At 44.1% G+C, this 16,413-nt stretch overlaps 1 protein-coding gene across 3 annotated transcripts in view; it reads right to left on the reverse strand.

The window, feature by feature from the left end:
- Positions 1-7,813: 7,813 nt before the first annotated feature.
- The window catches only part of GLCCI1 (glucocorticoid induced 1), a 250,093-nt gene continuing 241,493 nt past the window's right edge, over positions 7,814-16,413 (reverse strand). For all 3 annotated transcript variants that reach the window (XM_069211722.1, XM_069211721.1, XM_069211720.1), the window contains exon 8: positions 7,814-8,715. In XM_069211722.1, the coding sequence (XP_069067823.1) occupies positions 8,376-8,715 (340 nt within the window). In that variant the 3' untranslated portion in view covers positions 7,814-8,375. The remainder of the gene's footprint in view (positions 8,716-16,413) is intronic.

A 16,413-nucleotide genomic window follows, 5' to 3' on the forward strand; every position in this document is an offset into this window, starting at 1 on the left:
CACATCTAGGAGTTTGACCTAGCAAGCCTGCTAGGACCGATCAATAACCTTCCTAGGGTCTCACATTTATTAGGTGAGGAAGGTTGCCATTTTACATTCCAGCTCAGGGAGAGTGCAACTTTACCTTCCAAAGAAGGACAGGGGAATTCCACCCTAAGGTGGTTCAAGACCTCTGGTCCTGACATAGAATTTCTGGAACAAAACTGTGCAACATGGTCATTCTCTTGCACCACCATACAAGGGAATCAGTGTCAAAGTTGGTTAGTCTGATCTTTTTAGGCTCCTATCGTGTGACAACTAAACCTCTAGACATTGGTGTGGTGAACCAACCATATGTGGTCTGGCCTAGGGACCTAGAAAGATGCAAGATGTTATGGTTAATGTTCAATATCATAGAAATTCTGAGATCTTGTAATACAGATTTAATATACCGCTCTGCTCAGGAGGGTACTTTACGATCTTTAATAGCCACTGAAGTACTCAAATTCTCGATCTGCTTTTACTTGTCTGGTTTAGTTCAGCTAGTCTGTTTTAACATTATGGGAAATCTTATTTTTTAGTTTTTTTGCCTGAAAGGGAAATTAATCTTTAAACAAAGCTATGTCCGAAGACTACAGTGAAGAATGAGAGATGTGTTTGCAATCAATTTCTCATACTCCACTACTGGTGTGTAATTGGATCAGTCGCGGCTTGCGCTAACGGAAAGGGGTGGCACGCATGCGGGGGGTGGAGGGAGTTGGGCGTGGTGAGGAATTTGGGTTTCGGGGATAAATTAAATATATATATATTTGTTTTTAAAAAAACACTTACTTCAGCACCCGAGCCGCTCCTCTGTGTCGCTGGTGAGGCAGGCACAGGCTCCCAGCCTGCCCTGCGCCAATCCTGACGCTGCTTAGAGCAGCGTTAGGATTGGCTGGGAGAACCTAGCCTGGGAGCTCCCAGGCAGACAGAGCCCTGTGTGCATGTGTGTTTGGTCGGCCAAACACACATCCACTCTGAGGGGGGAGCAATCCCCCTCACACTCGTCATCCCGTGGCCCCGCCCCTTTCCCCCAAAAAACTATCAAACATAATTTATGATTTTCCTTTAGTAAAAAGGTTTGCAGCTGCCGCTTCTGGTAGGGGGAAGCAACGCTCCTCCGCCCCTATGGAGGAGGCGCCTCTGAATTGGATGCAGAGGTACGCTGATTTTACATCAATTTTAGTATGGATGCTTTGCCAGCAGGGGAGAATAATTGGACATTTAGGGATACTGTCAGTTGTTTAACTGTACAATACAAGATATTATGCATTTTAAACATTTATAATGCATCTTCTCTGTACTCAATGTGCATGGAAAAGTGCTTCTAAAACCACAAGCAAAATATGATACAGTTTCCTTGTACCTACATGTTTAAACTAATATAAATCACTGACTTTTGGGGTATTTTAACATTTTATATTGCATTATTAATTCTCTTTATCAGTATAGTTCAAGTTAAATATACCTGAAATTATAAAATGAATACCTATACAAGAACTGGAGTAGATTAAAAGGGCAAAGCAGCTTTAGAGCATCAAGGTACATACTCTCACACGGGTGTATGAGGCAGGGAAGAATAATTTAGCTTTAGAGTAACTAAACTTTTTTTTAACCAGCTCTGTGTAGCGACTCATTTCAATTTACATGTTAATCAATTAAATAGTCAGAGCCCATGATGAGAAGGTTAGGGAAGGGGGTGTTCATGATAAGAGAAAATGTGGGAATATTACAATCACCAAGAAGATTGATTAAGCCAATGTCCACACCAGTCACTGCTGGTCCTAAATCATAAGAAACAACACAAAAACAAAACAACAAGAGGAAGTAAGTATGTGTCAGGCAGCAATGCTTCATCTAAATGGTTTTCTGGCAACTTCCTGTGTCATTTGAACATCACTTCAGAAAGAGGCAATTTAAGAATCTGGATTGAAGAATACATGTGAAGCAGTCCACATATCTGGCTTATAAATGTAATTAGTAGGCAGAATTGAAACACAACCACAACACAATAACACATTGAGCTAACATAGATACCTTCTGGAGATACTTTAAGTTTGTAAATAATACATAATGCGGATAAATAACCATCGGTCAACAGTGGCTTTTGATGATGTGGTCCTATCTACCTCTTCATAATCACTAACAACCTTTGGAACAACGTCATGTTAAACAAAGAACTTCAAACTCCCTCTGAAATCAAGGTTATGAAGCTGCTTCAATCTAAGAACAATCTACGGAAATATATTGGAAGACAAACAAGTTGATGATTTGATAGCTGAAAAGGGATTTCTCGATAATGAAGAATCTCTCCACGCAAACAGGTCACAGTGAAAACCAAAATATGGGTCAGAGAACAGAAAGAGAAATCCTGAGGCTGAATCAAGGAAGATTTCCCTGAGCAATATCAGGTCATAATATGTCAAAGGTTTGAAAGACTTGCACTTGAGGTGAGACATAACAAAGTTGAGGTCTGACTGAGGAGAAAGTTCTCTCAAAGAGGGAAACGACTACGCGAGTAAATAACTTGATAAAGGTAGGAAACACTATTTTTAGGCTTAGGATCAGATTTACGAGGCCCTAGCGAGAACGGAGCGTCACTTTAAGTGATGCTTTGGTGGCACTGTGCAGTGCGCCACATTTACAAGGCAGAGCTAAGCCCTTCCGATGCAGTCTTCTGTGTCAGAGGGTCGTGCAATGGGTGTTGTTGCTGTGGGCGTTCCACCACAACACCCATTGCTTTTGCCGCTGCCCCAGATTTACAAGAAGGCGTAAATTTGTGCCAAAAACTACCACCACCCCAGGGGTGGCATTCGCATCGTGCAACAAGGAGGAATACTTTTATTCCTCCTCGTTTTTGCTTTTTCCATGTGTGCTGCATTCTACCCAGACCTGCAACATGGGGAGGTTATTGTACTGGTATCAAGTTAATCTAATGCAGAGGGCTTAAGACAATGATTCATGGACAGTTAAATGAAAAAAACAGATAAAAAAGGTTGGTACTGGGTGAGGGCCAGAATCCTACACAACTGCACACATTGCTTGATGTTATGCAGGTGTAATACTGAGCACAGCAAGCTTGTACTCTTATTCAACTGTAGATAAATAACAGAAGACACTGTTGAACACCATATGCTGTCTTCATGGAGTCTCTGAATCCTAAGCAAGGTTCTCAGGATATATTTGTCAGGAGGAGATCCAGGCACATTGTGCATGACCTTTTATGCTAGAGGGCACCAAGGTATCATTGGCAATCAATGCCTCTTTCTCTCACAAAACAATATGTGTTTGCCACCTGTGAAGATTGGGCTAACTTCCTTCTTCCAGGGATAGCTTGGTTTTGCTGCCTAACAAACATTTCCTGCTAGACGAAGTAGTTGGCATAGAGCAGGTACTGGGCCAAAGGGGCTACCTAGCATCAAAGAGTTTAGGTCTGCTGAGACTGCAAACACTCTGGGAACCTGGTGAACAAACAGGCATGGTCTCAGAAATGGAATACTCCCATTACTTTTTACAATGCGGCTCTGGCATCCGAACATGGTCAACTGTGTGGCTGTCATACATATCGTCGGGTGGGAGGGGTGGTGGTTCCAGTCGGGTATCCCTCGGGAGGAGGGGGCAGTGTCACGAGTCCGGAATTCATCCCTCCTTCTGGGGTACTGTTCCCGCTCTAATTCTCATTCCTGGTTTAGTCAGTGTCCCCCAGCCAGTTCACCTCCTGGCCATGCTCGATCTCGGTTGGGTATTCCAATTCGTCTATCTCCTTTCATAGGTCTGCTATAGGACGTTTCAGCACACCCCAGGCCTCTTCCCTTCTTAGTTCTCTCTCATCAGCCCTGGCCCACAATGTTACATCCCACAACCAGCTTTCGACCCTGAGCCCCAATGACCTCTTCCAAGATCCTTCTCTTAACTAATACCAGGGCCAGGTCTACAAATCTGTTCCCCACTCTTTTGGGCTCTGGCCTAGTGAAGGTACTCAGCAGGCATGTCTCTACCATATTCTCCAGTGAACTGTTTAGGGTTGCTTTAAGCGTCATCATTACCTGTTCCCAGTAACCCTGAATGTTTGTGCACCCCCAGGTCATTTGTAGGAAGTGTGCATCCAGTGTTGTACACCCTGAGCATGGTCTGGGGTCTTCTCGGTAAATTGCCTTAAGTCTGTGTGCTGTCAGGTAAGTCCCGGGGGTGTGGTTCTACTGGATGTACTTCAGTCTGGTATTTCATGACACTTTTTGGTGATACACCAACAGCCCCTTCTCCCCCCCATTCTTGATCTGAAAGGTCCCAGCCCAAGTCTACCGCCCAGTGCTCCCAGAGGGTCCCCCACTGGCTTCCCAGCAGCTGCATTAAGCGCCTTGTAGATCCAAGTAATCAGGTGACTTGCAGACCCTATCATTAGCAGTAATTGCAAGGCCAGGTGGATTGTGGTTCCGCATCTCCCTCTGCCTTGAGAACCTGCGTGTGCGCACGAGTGCCTCGTACGAGGACACCGGAAGATTTGTCTGCTCCATCAGGTCTCTCAGTGGGATGAGTGCCCAGATGGTAGCAATTGCCGATTGTCACTATCCTTGCCTCTGACCAGGAATTTCATTGGCTAGCCTTGAAGTATGTGATCTGGTTGCCCTGTGACCATCCCACCAGTGGTAGTTATGAGTCCTAGAGTACACCATACCCAGTTCGCCTAGCAGCCCAATGCAGTGGTCAGGAGAAACCCTGGTTGTGGGATCCGCATTGTAAGTAATAGCAACTTCGCTAACAGGGCCCCCTGATTGGGTTCATCCCCAATCTGGGTAAACTCCAACAGCCCTGTCCCTTCTAGCCAACACGTGATCCATTGGAGCTGTCCTGCCAGGAGATAGAGCTCGAAGTCATATACCCCAAGCACCACCCACCCACAGGGTGGAGGAGACACAGGGTCACTAATGATACCCGCTTCAGACCACCATCCCATACCAACTCTCTCAGGAAAGAGTCCAGCTGCCGAAACCACAATGCCTGGATTCGGACCAGCAGGCTTGCGAAGTAATAGAGCAGCCTGGGGATAATGCTAATCTTAGAAAGTGAGATCGGTACCCTGTGTGTTGTCTAGGCAGCGTAAAGTGGCATCTAGTTGGAGCAGCTCTAGATGAAGCTTCCGGCGGATCACCACTGTTTAACTCAGGCAATGCCCTTGCACAACTGCCTTCCAGGCTTCTCACTAACAATTTTCTGAGACCATACGAGAGTTATCTGCAAAGTAGTGGACTATACAATCATGTAACATGTCCTAGAATGTCAGCATGAGGTGGCTGTGGTCAGATAACATTATGCCTAGGAATTTCTGTGCATTTAACTTATCGGCAAAGACACCCGGAGCAAATTTGCCTGTCTATCCTATTATGAGGTTTGTACATGGTGGAGAAATATGAGTAGTCCCTTTCATAGGTGTGTTGTGTGCTCTACCCATCCTCCATGTTGCAGTGCATCATCTAATCCCTCATGCCTTCTGCCATCTTAAGTGCATGTGCCCCTGGGCAGTGGTGGAGTTGAGAGATCCAGCACCATGTCCAAGACACAACCCTCCCCCCCCCCCCCTCTCTCTCTCCTGCACACACTCCCAAAGCAAGGGGATTAGGTAACTCAGGAGGATGGTAGAAGATCTGTTGAGAAGATCAAACATGCAGCGACACTCTAAAAGTGGACACAAAATAAAGGGGAGAGAATCGTCTTCCTGTCACAAGATTGGTATTGATGGTAATAAAAGCATAAGGTATCGCAGTAAACTTAGGTCTAACACCAATGAAAAAAAGTTATTGCAAATTAGTTATCAGAGAAGCAAAACAAAGAAAAGGCAACTGTAGTTAGAGGTGGTCAAAGAAAAATATTGATTTTAGGTGCTATAAAGATGTGGGAACCTTCAGCTTCCTCCCTTTGCACTGATTTCAAATTCATTGCCTGAAAATGATGAAATAAGGACACTGAAGCTAGGAGGTAGTGGAAATAAAATCCAAGTACTTTAAAGATATAGGAAACAGCAGCTTTGCTCTTATGTGCTAGTGTTAAAAATAGCGTTAACACCTCAGCTCCACTTCCTTGTCCAGGTGCCAGGATAATTTATGACTCTGATTTGTCTCTAATCTCTTGTTATACCTGCAACAAAAGAGCTGGCCCTTAGTATGTATCTGGGGTGCAATCTGTGCCTCTTCTACTAACTAGGAGTAGCCTGTGTTTGTTTCCTGTAATAACCAAAAAAGGTGTTTTTACAATGAGTTTGATAATATTGTATCAACTCTGGGGAAAACTGGTATTGAAATCCTGTAACTACAAGGGGCACAGGACTAGAATCTCAATTTACACTCAAATTTAGCCATAGCGTAATCAACCACTTTGTAACATGCAGTGAGGAAATTATCTTAATCAGGGTGGTAGAAGACTTTAGATTAATCTGCCGTGGTCCCCAACAGACTGAGAAAGAACATGTGATCCATGGGATATTTTATGAACAAAAATGTCAGAATCGATATAAGCTACTTTCCCTTAGATGTGATCAAAGGCCTTGCAGTCTGACCAACTAATAAAAGCAAAGGACATAAGGTGCACCCTACTAATAGTCCAGCCAAGCATGGAACGGTCCTTTGTGCCCAGTATGCTTAATTGACTCAGATTTTATTCTACTCCAACATATAATCTACATCACTGTGTCAAGTACTGTCGATGGTTCTCCAAGGAATTGTGTGGTATGTTATCAAGGAGCGGATTGAAAATTATTGGGTGGAGTTAAAAGTACTGTAAAGTTCAGCTATTAAGAACCAAAGTGCAGAACATGATTTCAGTGAAGACTGACCAGCAAAGCCCAAAGAACACAAATGAATAAATGTGTGATGAACGAAATGTAGACTCCTACCCACAGAGTCTGGTGGAAAAGAGATTAACATGGGTGTGCAGGAGCATGCAAAGTACTAGCTTTCTACTATGTTATTATTATTTTTTTAACACTTTAGGCATGAGATTTTTCTGCCTCACCAGAGGGTCCCAACAAACAGAACCAAACAAGGTTGGAATAGGTGAATCAGACATAGGTGTTTACACGGCTTTTTAAAATGTGGCAACAACTCTGAAGGAATGCACTGCCTTGCTCAATAGATATGACCATTATGCATAGTGTTGCTCTTCATGTTACCCTTCTAAGAAATCCAGCCTATAGGAAACAAACTTTCTGAGAGTACAAACGTGCAAATTCACAGGGTGTACAACGCACACATATCACCCTCGCATAAAGGGAAAAGCACACTAAAGAGGATATCCAAAACAAAATCAATTTCCGCCTTGAAACCACTGCATTCCCCATCCCATCCTCAAAAACTGGTAGACAGAGGAGGTATATTTAGGAGGGAAATTTCCAGTCAGGAAACTCTGCATTTTTTCAAAAATAATTCTTCATTTCTGCTGTCTGTAACGGGAGTGCAGATGACGTTTCCTGCCCACATGATAATAAAGTTGAATTTAAGTTTAGCATCTATCTTAGATTATTTATAAAACTATGGTATGGGTTTTAAGGTTTCAACCTGGCACTGAACAGTTCTAAAAAAAGAAACACTTGAAAGTTCTCAAAGGATGTTTGTAAATACTAAAACTACTACACATGCAATGGTGATTTAGCTGCAAAACATGATTAGGTGGCACAACACAGATGTGCCCATATTTATCCAAATTACTGATTTCTGCTATTGGGAGTATAATATTTGCCAAGGGAACCTGAAACTGAGGAAGGGGAGTACCAGTTACGCAAGGAAAAGCAAGAGTGACTCGTCTCTCTATTATTTTAGCCACAGAATCTGTATTTCAATTTAATTTACATTCCAAGTTACCTGAGTTTAGACTTCAACAGAAGTACCTGAAGCTAGACCACAGGGTACTGTCCATTCGTTGTGGTCACAGTTTGTTTTTGCATTATATTACAGAAGGTAGAAACAAACACCTGGATAAATTGTAAACAAAATTCTAAAGTACAGTAATTTCAAAGGGGCACAACGACAAAACATTTTCAAATCAGACAGGCATTTCTGTTGATTATAGAGCTTATTCATACTGCTGAATCATTAACAGTACACAACACCAATATGGTCCAATGTAATATTGAAATGCATAGTCTTCACTTGATGCACGTTGTAGTTGCTGTTGTAACTGCTGTTTGCAAAATGTTGAGCAGAATTTCATCCCCTGCAAAGAACACTGCTAAGGAAATGCTAAAAAGCGCTAACTCAAACATTTTATTTTGTTATTCCGAAAGGATTTCTACGCCACATGCAGATGTTTGAGTATTAGATGCAGTTTCACTTGCTCAGCAGTAGGGCAGAGGCCTGCTCCGCCAGGAGTTAGATTACTACACGGCTCTGAGTGGAGTGTTCTTCTATCTGCAGCTCCTGAGCTATGTGATGAGAGATCTGCTGCACCGAGGCCTCGGTTGAGTCTGTTGTGGTGGTTGCAATATCCAACAGAGATGAGTTAATAGCCTGCGAAGAAAGACTTTCAACGGCCACAGTGCTCAAAACCATATTCTGTGCAGAGATTGGATTGTTTTTGAGGGTTAGCTCAGATGCTGGTAAAAGAGGTCCTAAGAGTTTCACAGGACAGAAGGCTGATCCGGTGGGGATGAAATTGACCTTGTTTTTGTCAGGGCATGAGAAGAGGGGGGCTGCGACAGGCAGACGAGACCTACAAAAAGAAAAACATTATAGCGTTTACCAGGAAACTCGAGGCAGCGTTATTTGTACGATAAGTCACAAGACAATGTATTCTGCCAAGTAAAACATCTGAACGATGCAGTAACAGTTGAAATGAATACAGTTACACAGAGAGTGCACTTGTGGTATACTGCCTACACTCTACGTGTCTAAGCTAATGAACTACAGCAATAACACATCAACATAATCTAGTTAGCAGAAAGTTGGCATTGACATTAAGTTTCATGCCTAACCACAGGTTTAGGCAAAACAGGTTTCAAATGCTCCAGAATGAGGAAAACCGAACTTCTAGGGCTAATACTTTACAACATTTTTTTCTTCTAGAGATACTATAAACAGATTTTAGGGATAATAACACAAAAACAAATGTAATTACCACACCGTTAACTACTTTGCCAAAAAGCTGCCCACCATGACCAAGCCAATGAGTAAAAGGGTTTGAATAATTGAATGTTTATTGTCCATTTACTGCTACTCTTAACATTAGGGAATGGTATGGTTTTTCTGAATAACTTCACATAATAACTTCGTTCAAACAAAATTAAGTACAATTAAATGGAAAAAAAACATTTGACGGGATAAGATGTAGGCTAGGTCAATGTAATTTTTTTTTTAACAAAATCAAATTGAATGCAACTCAAATCAGAATCGATTTATAAACAGTGCTAGGTTTAGGATGGTGTAAGGTTACACTATTTTACAACAAAAACTTGAATTCATGTATTAGTTATTCTAATTAGTTAAGGAAAAACAGTGGTGTTAGGGCTAGAGTGAAGTTTCTCTAACTGAATTTTATATTAATGAATATAAATATAAAAATTATGATAAATTCATATTTATATGTGATGGTGTACAGTTAATGGTTCAAAAATAAAACTGAGTAATGTAAATAAAGTGTTTAGAAGTGCAAAAAAAAGGCAAGAGAAAAGTGTCAGCATTTAGGTTAAAGATAAATTTACTTTAAAATCAATTAATACTATAATTTTTTTAATAAGTTTGTGGGCAAGGGAGAGATCTAAACAATAGTAACCAGGTGAAGCAAAAAGAAAAGGACAACATCAGGTATAAGTAGTTGAATGTTACAAAATTGTGTGACAAGTTAGTGGTAGACAATGAATATGTTTTGGGTTAGTGGGGGAAAAGCTAATAGAAGGAGAGGTAGTTGCAAGTATCCTTCCAGAGCAGCACACAAATACACAATAACACTTTTTTTTTTAAACTAGATTTGTAGTATCTATTATAGAAAGGAAAATGTTACTTACCCAGTAAGCATCTGTTTGTGGCATGTGGTGCTGTATGTTCACATGCTTAGCATAATCCTGCCATCTAGTGTTGGCTCAGATGTGTGCAAGATGTTTTTCTTTGAAGAAAGTCTTCTGAGTCACAAATTAGAAGGGGCCTCTTCCTCTTGCTGGTAATGCACATGGTCATCAGCTCTATTGTTAGATTGTTTTCCCGAAAGGTGGGCAAGGATGAAACGTGAAGGAAATCACAGTATACGGAGATATCAATGTTAAAAAAAGTTTATGATAACCCATAAAAGTAACTGTAACAAACACAGATGTCCAGGGAGGAGGGTGGGTGCATGTGAATCTACAGTACAGTACATGCCACAAACAGATGTTTACTGGGTAAGTAACAATTTCTGTTTGAGGCATGTGTGGCTCTAGATACACATGCTTAGCACAGACTGTAAAGCAGTCCTCCTCCGTAAGCGATGGCTAACCTGTGGGTGTTACAGTTCTTTGAAATAGTGTACGAAGAACTGCTTGGCCCACACAGGGTTGTTGATGGACCAGTGCATCTACACACTAATGTTTTGTAAATGTATGAGGTGTAGACCACGTAGCTGCTTTACATATGCCAGCTATAGGTATATTGCCCAGGAAGGCCACTGAATCTTCTTTTTTACGAGTGGCGTGAACTCTAGGAGGGATAGGTAATATTCTTTTAACTTAAGCATAGCATGTTTGTATGCATTTAATAATCCAGCGTGCAATACCAGATTTAGAATTGGCCCTTCCTTTGTGTGGTTTGGAAAAGGCAACAAAGAGTTGTTGTGTTTGCCTAAATGTTTTGGTTCTATCACTATAATACATGAGGGCTTGTTTGACGTCTAAGGTATGTAGAGCCCATTCCGCAACTGAATCAGGTTGGGGAAAAAACTGTCAATTCACTAGATTGGTTAAGCTGGAATTGAGACACCATCTTTGGAAGACATTTAGGATTGCTACGAAGCACCAACCTATGTATTTGAAAGAAGGGTTCTTCTAAAGTTAATCACTGGAGCTCACTGACAGGTCAGAGAAGTAATGGCAGCGAGGAATGTTACCTTCCAGGGTAAAAACTGGAGGGGACCGGCCTGGAGGGGCTTAAACGGAGAGTTGATTAATCTTGTTAATACAATATTGACATTCCAAGTGGGAGCTGGTGGCACCCTAGAAGGAATGACTTAAGTCCTTACATGAAGGCTTTGATGACTGGAATCCTGAATAGTGAAGTGTGTTGCCTATTTTGCAGCTATGCGTCTACTGCTGTTAGGTGTAGCCTTATAGATGTTAAAGCTAAACAAGAGGTACGTAAATGAAATAAATAGCAGACATTATCTTGAACCTTGGCTACCAAAGGATCAATGTGTTTGGAAGGATAATAATGTACAACTCTTTTCCATTTAGCAGCATAACAGACACAAGTAGTGGGCCTGTGTGGTTCTTTAAGAATGTCCATACCTAGCTGTGGTAGATTCAAGTAACCAAACTCTAACATGTCAGGAGTCAAATCACAAGGTTGGGAGACCTGGGGTCTTGATGTCTCATTTATCCATGACTCTGCATGAGAAGGTCCTACATGATCGGCAGTACCTCTTGGGGATCTACTGACAGTTCTAGGAGTGCGATGAACCACTATTGCCTCACCCATATTGGAGCCACTAGGATAAGGGTGAGAAATGTCTGCCGAAGTTTGTGAACCACAAATGGAAGCACTGGGAGAGGTAGAAAAGCATAAGCAGAAATCCTGGACCAGCTCATCCATAGTGCGTTGCCCCTGGACTGTGGATGTGGTAACCTGAAGGCGAAGTTTGGGCATTTGGCATTTCCTGCTGTGGCAAAAAGGTCTATTTGTGGTTGGCCCCAACGTCAGAAGTATTGGTGGAGGACTTGCGAGTGGAGTTCTCACTCATGGACTTGTTGGTGCCTCCTGCTGAAGAGATCTGCAAAGTTGTTGTCCACTTCCAGGACGTGCTCCGCTAACAGGTGGATGTTGTACTTGAGGGTCCACCGCCAAACAGTCTAGGCTAGCTGAGAAAGCGGAGGGGGATCTGGTGCCCCCTGCTTCTGGAGATACTACATAGTAAACAGAAGAGATGATGGACGGAATGCTGATCAAATCAAATATTCACCCCCAGTCATAGATCTTGGTTTAATCCATTTTTTTTGCACGCCTTGACATTCCAGTTTGGACCCAGCCATATGCAAATCAGTCTTGACCCTGCTCACCCCATGGGATCAGTGACTGGGTCCAAACTGAGGAGACATGGGGAGAAAAATAACGATGGATAAACCCAGATCTTTGACATGGGGTAAGTGTTTGAAACGTTGAAACAATCCTAATCTAAGTGGCCAGGATAAGACCAGACGTAGGAACCTTACTCGCTGGACCACTGGATTCAAGCTAGCCTGGCTGATGAGCGGGCGATACCCCAAAACCGGTCCCAGGATGCTTGTTTCCTGTCCAGGGAGGAACTGGCTTGGCAGTTCAGTCTGGACTGTTCCCATGAGAAGCAGGGTCAAGAATGATTTGCATATAGCTGAGTCCAAACTGGGTTGTTGTGGTGGTGAGCAAAATAACGATGGAATAAACCCAGATCTGTGACTGGTGGGGTGTGTGTTTGAAAGGTTTGTGGTGTTGATAATACATGGTAGTCATGTTGTTAGTTTTAATCAGGGCTACCTTGCGGAGCAGGTGAGGAAGGAAGGTGAACAGCTAGCAACTCTGGGTGATTAATATGGTGATGTCTCTTATGAATGTGCTTCCCATCCCGTGATGAATGGGACTGTTGTTATGCAGAACTGGGTCTAGGAAAGGCTTCCCTTTTAAGAGGTTGTTGGTGTTCCACCAAGCTTGACGGCCAACCAACATTAGATCTTGCCAATGACCCTCCACTTGAGTCCATTGGTGTGCTAAGCACTCTTGCAATGGAAGAATGTTGAATGTGGCATGAGGTACTGCGGCTGTGCATGAAGACATCATCCTGAGGAAACACAGGACTGTTGTCGCTGTTACCTGTTGATAAGGATGAAACTGTGGCATGAGCGCCTGGAAGGACTGAATCCTGGCAGCACTGGGGTAAGCTATTGTGTGTGAGAGTCGAGGAGGGCTCCCAGATAAGGCTGTATTTGAAGTGGTTGGATGTGTGATTTCACTGTGTTGATGGCAAAGTCTAGTTGATTTTTTTTTGTAAACAAAGTTTATTGCAATTTCGATCAACCAGTGAGTAGGTAAACATAGTATAAGAGAATATACAGTGACTCTGAGAGCAAGGGCTTTTTTAATCTACACTTCTCTGCACTAATAGCAATCTGATGTTGCAACAACTACCCTACCCCCCCCATCCCTCAACCTCCCCAACAGTGCCCCACCCCCCAGTGATGATACTGGTAGCATATCTGAACAGTTGTATTGTATGTAGGTGTGCTATGAAGGAGTCAACCCTCCGTTCACAGTGTGAGAGTATTTACCCCTTCTAGTCCAACCGTATGATCCTGCCCCGGGGTCATCCGTATTGGCACCAATAGATTGGGATTATTGGTAACTTCTCAAAGCATCCAATCATCATTCAATCAGGGGACTGGACCTAATCGGCATTCCTCCTTAAAGGAGTCTAATATCGCATCCCAACCTTGCGCCGCCTCCAGGGGCCGCCAACCCCTTCTGGCCTCACTATGTAAAACAGCGCTCTCACACCCAGCCCACCTAGTTAGTTCTCTGGTCCATTGGGGCAGTCTCGGCCCAATTGGATTCTTCCAGGACATCGCTATTTCCCTCTTGGCCAGTACGTAGGCCAAGTCTCGGAACCTGTTGGTTATTTTGTACTTAGCCGTGCGTGGAAACCAGCCAAGCAGACAATGCCCTATTGTGCAAGGGATTTCTCTTCCTATCGCTCCAGCCACCAGTCGGCTCACCTCCACCCAATACACCTCCGCCGTAGGGCAGCTCCAGAACATATGCCTAAATTTCGCCTTCTCTAGCCCGCACCTCGGGCAATTTACTCCTTCCACTTCAAAGTACCTGCTGATCCGTTCAGGGGTGAGATATGCCCTATGAAGTACATAAAAATTAATCAGCTTAAATCTGGCATTGCGAGTCATTTTGGGGAAGCCCCCCAGAATACGCTCCCAGTCCACATCGGATATAGTTGTGCCCAGGTCTACTTCCCAAGACGATTTGAGCTGAGTCAAAGGTATGGTCCTATCCGCCTGAATCCTGCTGTAGAGATTAGAAACTGCCTTAAAGGTGCCAGAAGAAGTCGCCAAATATGTACAGGTTGTTTGTGTAGTGAGCTCTCCTGTCCATGTCAGCCAGTGTTTCCTGATACTAGCCACTACTGAGCCATACAATAAGAAGTGCCCTCTTTGTAGACCGAATTGTGTCCGAAGGACTTCAAACGGCATCAGTGTCCCCTCCTTAAATAGTGCTCCTACCGTCTGTATCCCGGCCTCCACCCAGGACTGGAGTCCACCCCAGTCACCCCGATGGGGCAAAGCTGTTAGGGACAAGAGGGGTAAGTCAGGGGAGTAAGGGGCCTTTACTTTAAGTTTACGCAATAAGCTCCTCCAACAGCGCGCAAGGACTTTAAATTCAAGGGAATCATGCGTCCCAGTACCCGGACACCCCAACAACAGTTCGTATAATCTAGACTCTGGGGGAGTAAATGCCTTTACCCCCAACCCTGTCGCTGCTCTGTTGGCTATCCATTGCGCCAACCACTGGAGCTGTGCTGCCAAGTAGTAAGCCTCAAAGTCCGGGACTGCTAGGCCTCCGTCTGTGGACCGCCTCTGAAGTTTGGCCAGAGCCACTCGCTTCCGTCCACCCCCCCAGATAAAGGCTATGACTATGGATTCTAGTTCTGCAAATATGGCCTTAGGAATCCATACTGGCAGGACCGTGAAGTGATATAGGAGGCGAGGCAACACCACCATTTTAAGGATGGCTACCCTCCCCGCTACAGATAGAGGTAAGGTTTGCCAGAAAGCCATGTTGGAACGGAGGGAACGCAATGAGCCTCCAATATTGCTGTCTATTATATCCTGTGGGTCATGGAAAATCTTGACCCCCAAGTATGAGAGGCATCTTGGAACCCACTGGACATTTCCCAACTCTAATGGAGGGGCTACAGTAGCGTTCAAAGGAAACAGGCCGGTCTTGCCCCAATTCACCCGAAGTCCAGAAAGCTCACCAAACTGCGAGAGCAAATGTTGGGTCCGGGGAAGGTCTCTGTGTACATCGTCTAAGAAGATCAACAGATCATCCACATACAACGCTATTTGATGTCTCTTGCCCCCTGCCACTATGCCGGGACCCCCACCACCACCGCGCGCCGCAGCTGCTAATGGCTCCATAGCCAGTGCAAATAGCAGCGGCGATAGGGGACACCCCTGTCTGGTACCCCGCTCAACGACATAAGGTCTGGATATAATCCGTCCTGTCCGTACCCTAGCAGTGGGCTCAGTATACAACAATCTGACCCAGGCAATGTATTCAGGTCCGAAACGAAGGCGGGACATCACTGTATAAAGGAAGGCCCACTCCAAGCTATCAAAGGCCTTTTCTATATCGACTGCGAGCATTCCAGGAGCTGGGCTAGTCGATTTTCGATCGTTCATGACCGCTATAAATCTGCGTATGTTATCCGCTGTGTTGCGCCCCGGGATGAACCCTGCCTGGTCAGTATGTATTAATGTTGCCATGTGGGGGAGAAGCCTAGAGGCCAGAACCTTGCTGAGGATCTTGTAATCCAGGTTCAGCATGGATAAAGGTCTGTATGCCCCAGCTTCCGCAGGATTTTTCCCAGGTTTAAGCAAGGGCACTATTACCGCCTCCCTCGCTGTTGCCGGTAAAATTCCCCGGTCTCTGGCGGACTGATATAGAATCTCGAGCCTAGGAGCTAACAAATCTATATACGTGGCATAGAATTCGATAGGGAGACCATCTGTCCCCGGAGTCTTTCCCCCTCGATAGTTCACTAATGGCCCTCCGAATCTCTGGTTGTGTGATGGCGCCCTCAAGTTGTGTCGCAGCTTCTGGTGGTAGTGTCTGCAACTGCAGTCTAGATACATAACTATCGGTGGAGTTACCGTCAGGACGAAGAGTGCTTTTATATAATCGTTCGTAAAAGGTCATGAGGTGAGAGTTAATTTGCTCCTGCCCGTGAAGGGGATTCCCACACTCCGACATCATTTCCAGGATAGGTGATGTCTTATGCGTTTGCGAAACTACCCAAGCTAACATCCGACCCGCTTTGTCTCTCTCCCCGTGTGCTCTTGTGATATAGTTTTGGTAGTCAAAGCATCGAAGACGCTCCACACAGTCAGCGACCGTTGCTCTAAGCTCTAAGATAGTAGGTTGAAGGAGCGGATTTTCAGGCCTTTTTTTCTCCATCTCTCGCAGC

The sequence above is a fragment of the Pleurodeles waltl genome, chromosome 10 (assembly GCF_031143425.1).
Source record: "Pleurodeles waltl isolate 20211129_DDA chromosome 10, aPleWal1.hap1.20221129, whole genome shotgun sequence".
Classification (NCBI taxonomy): domain Eukaryota; kingdom Metazoa; phylum Chordata; class Amphibia; order Caudata; family Salamandridae; genus Pleurodeles; species Pleurodeles waltl.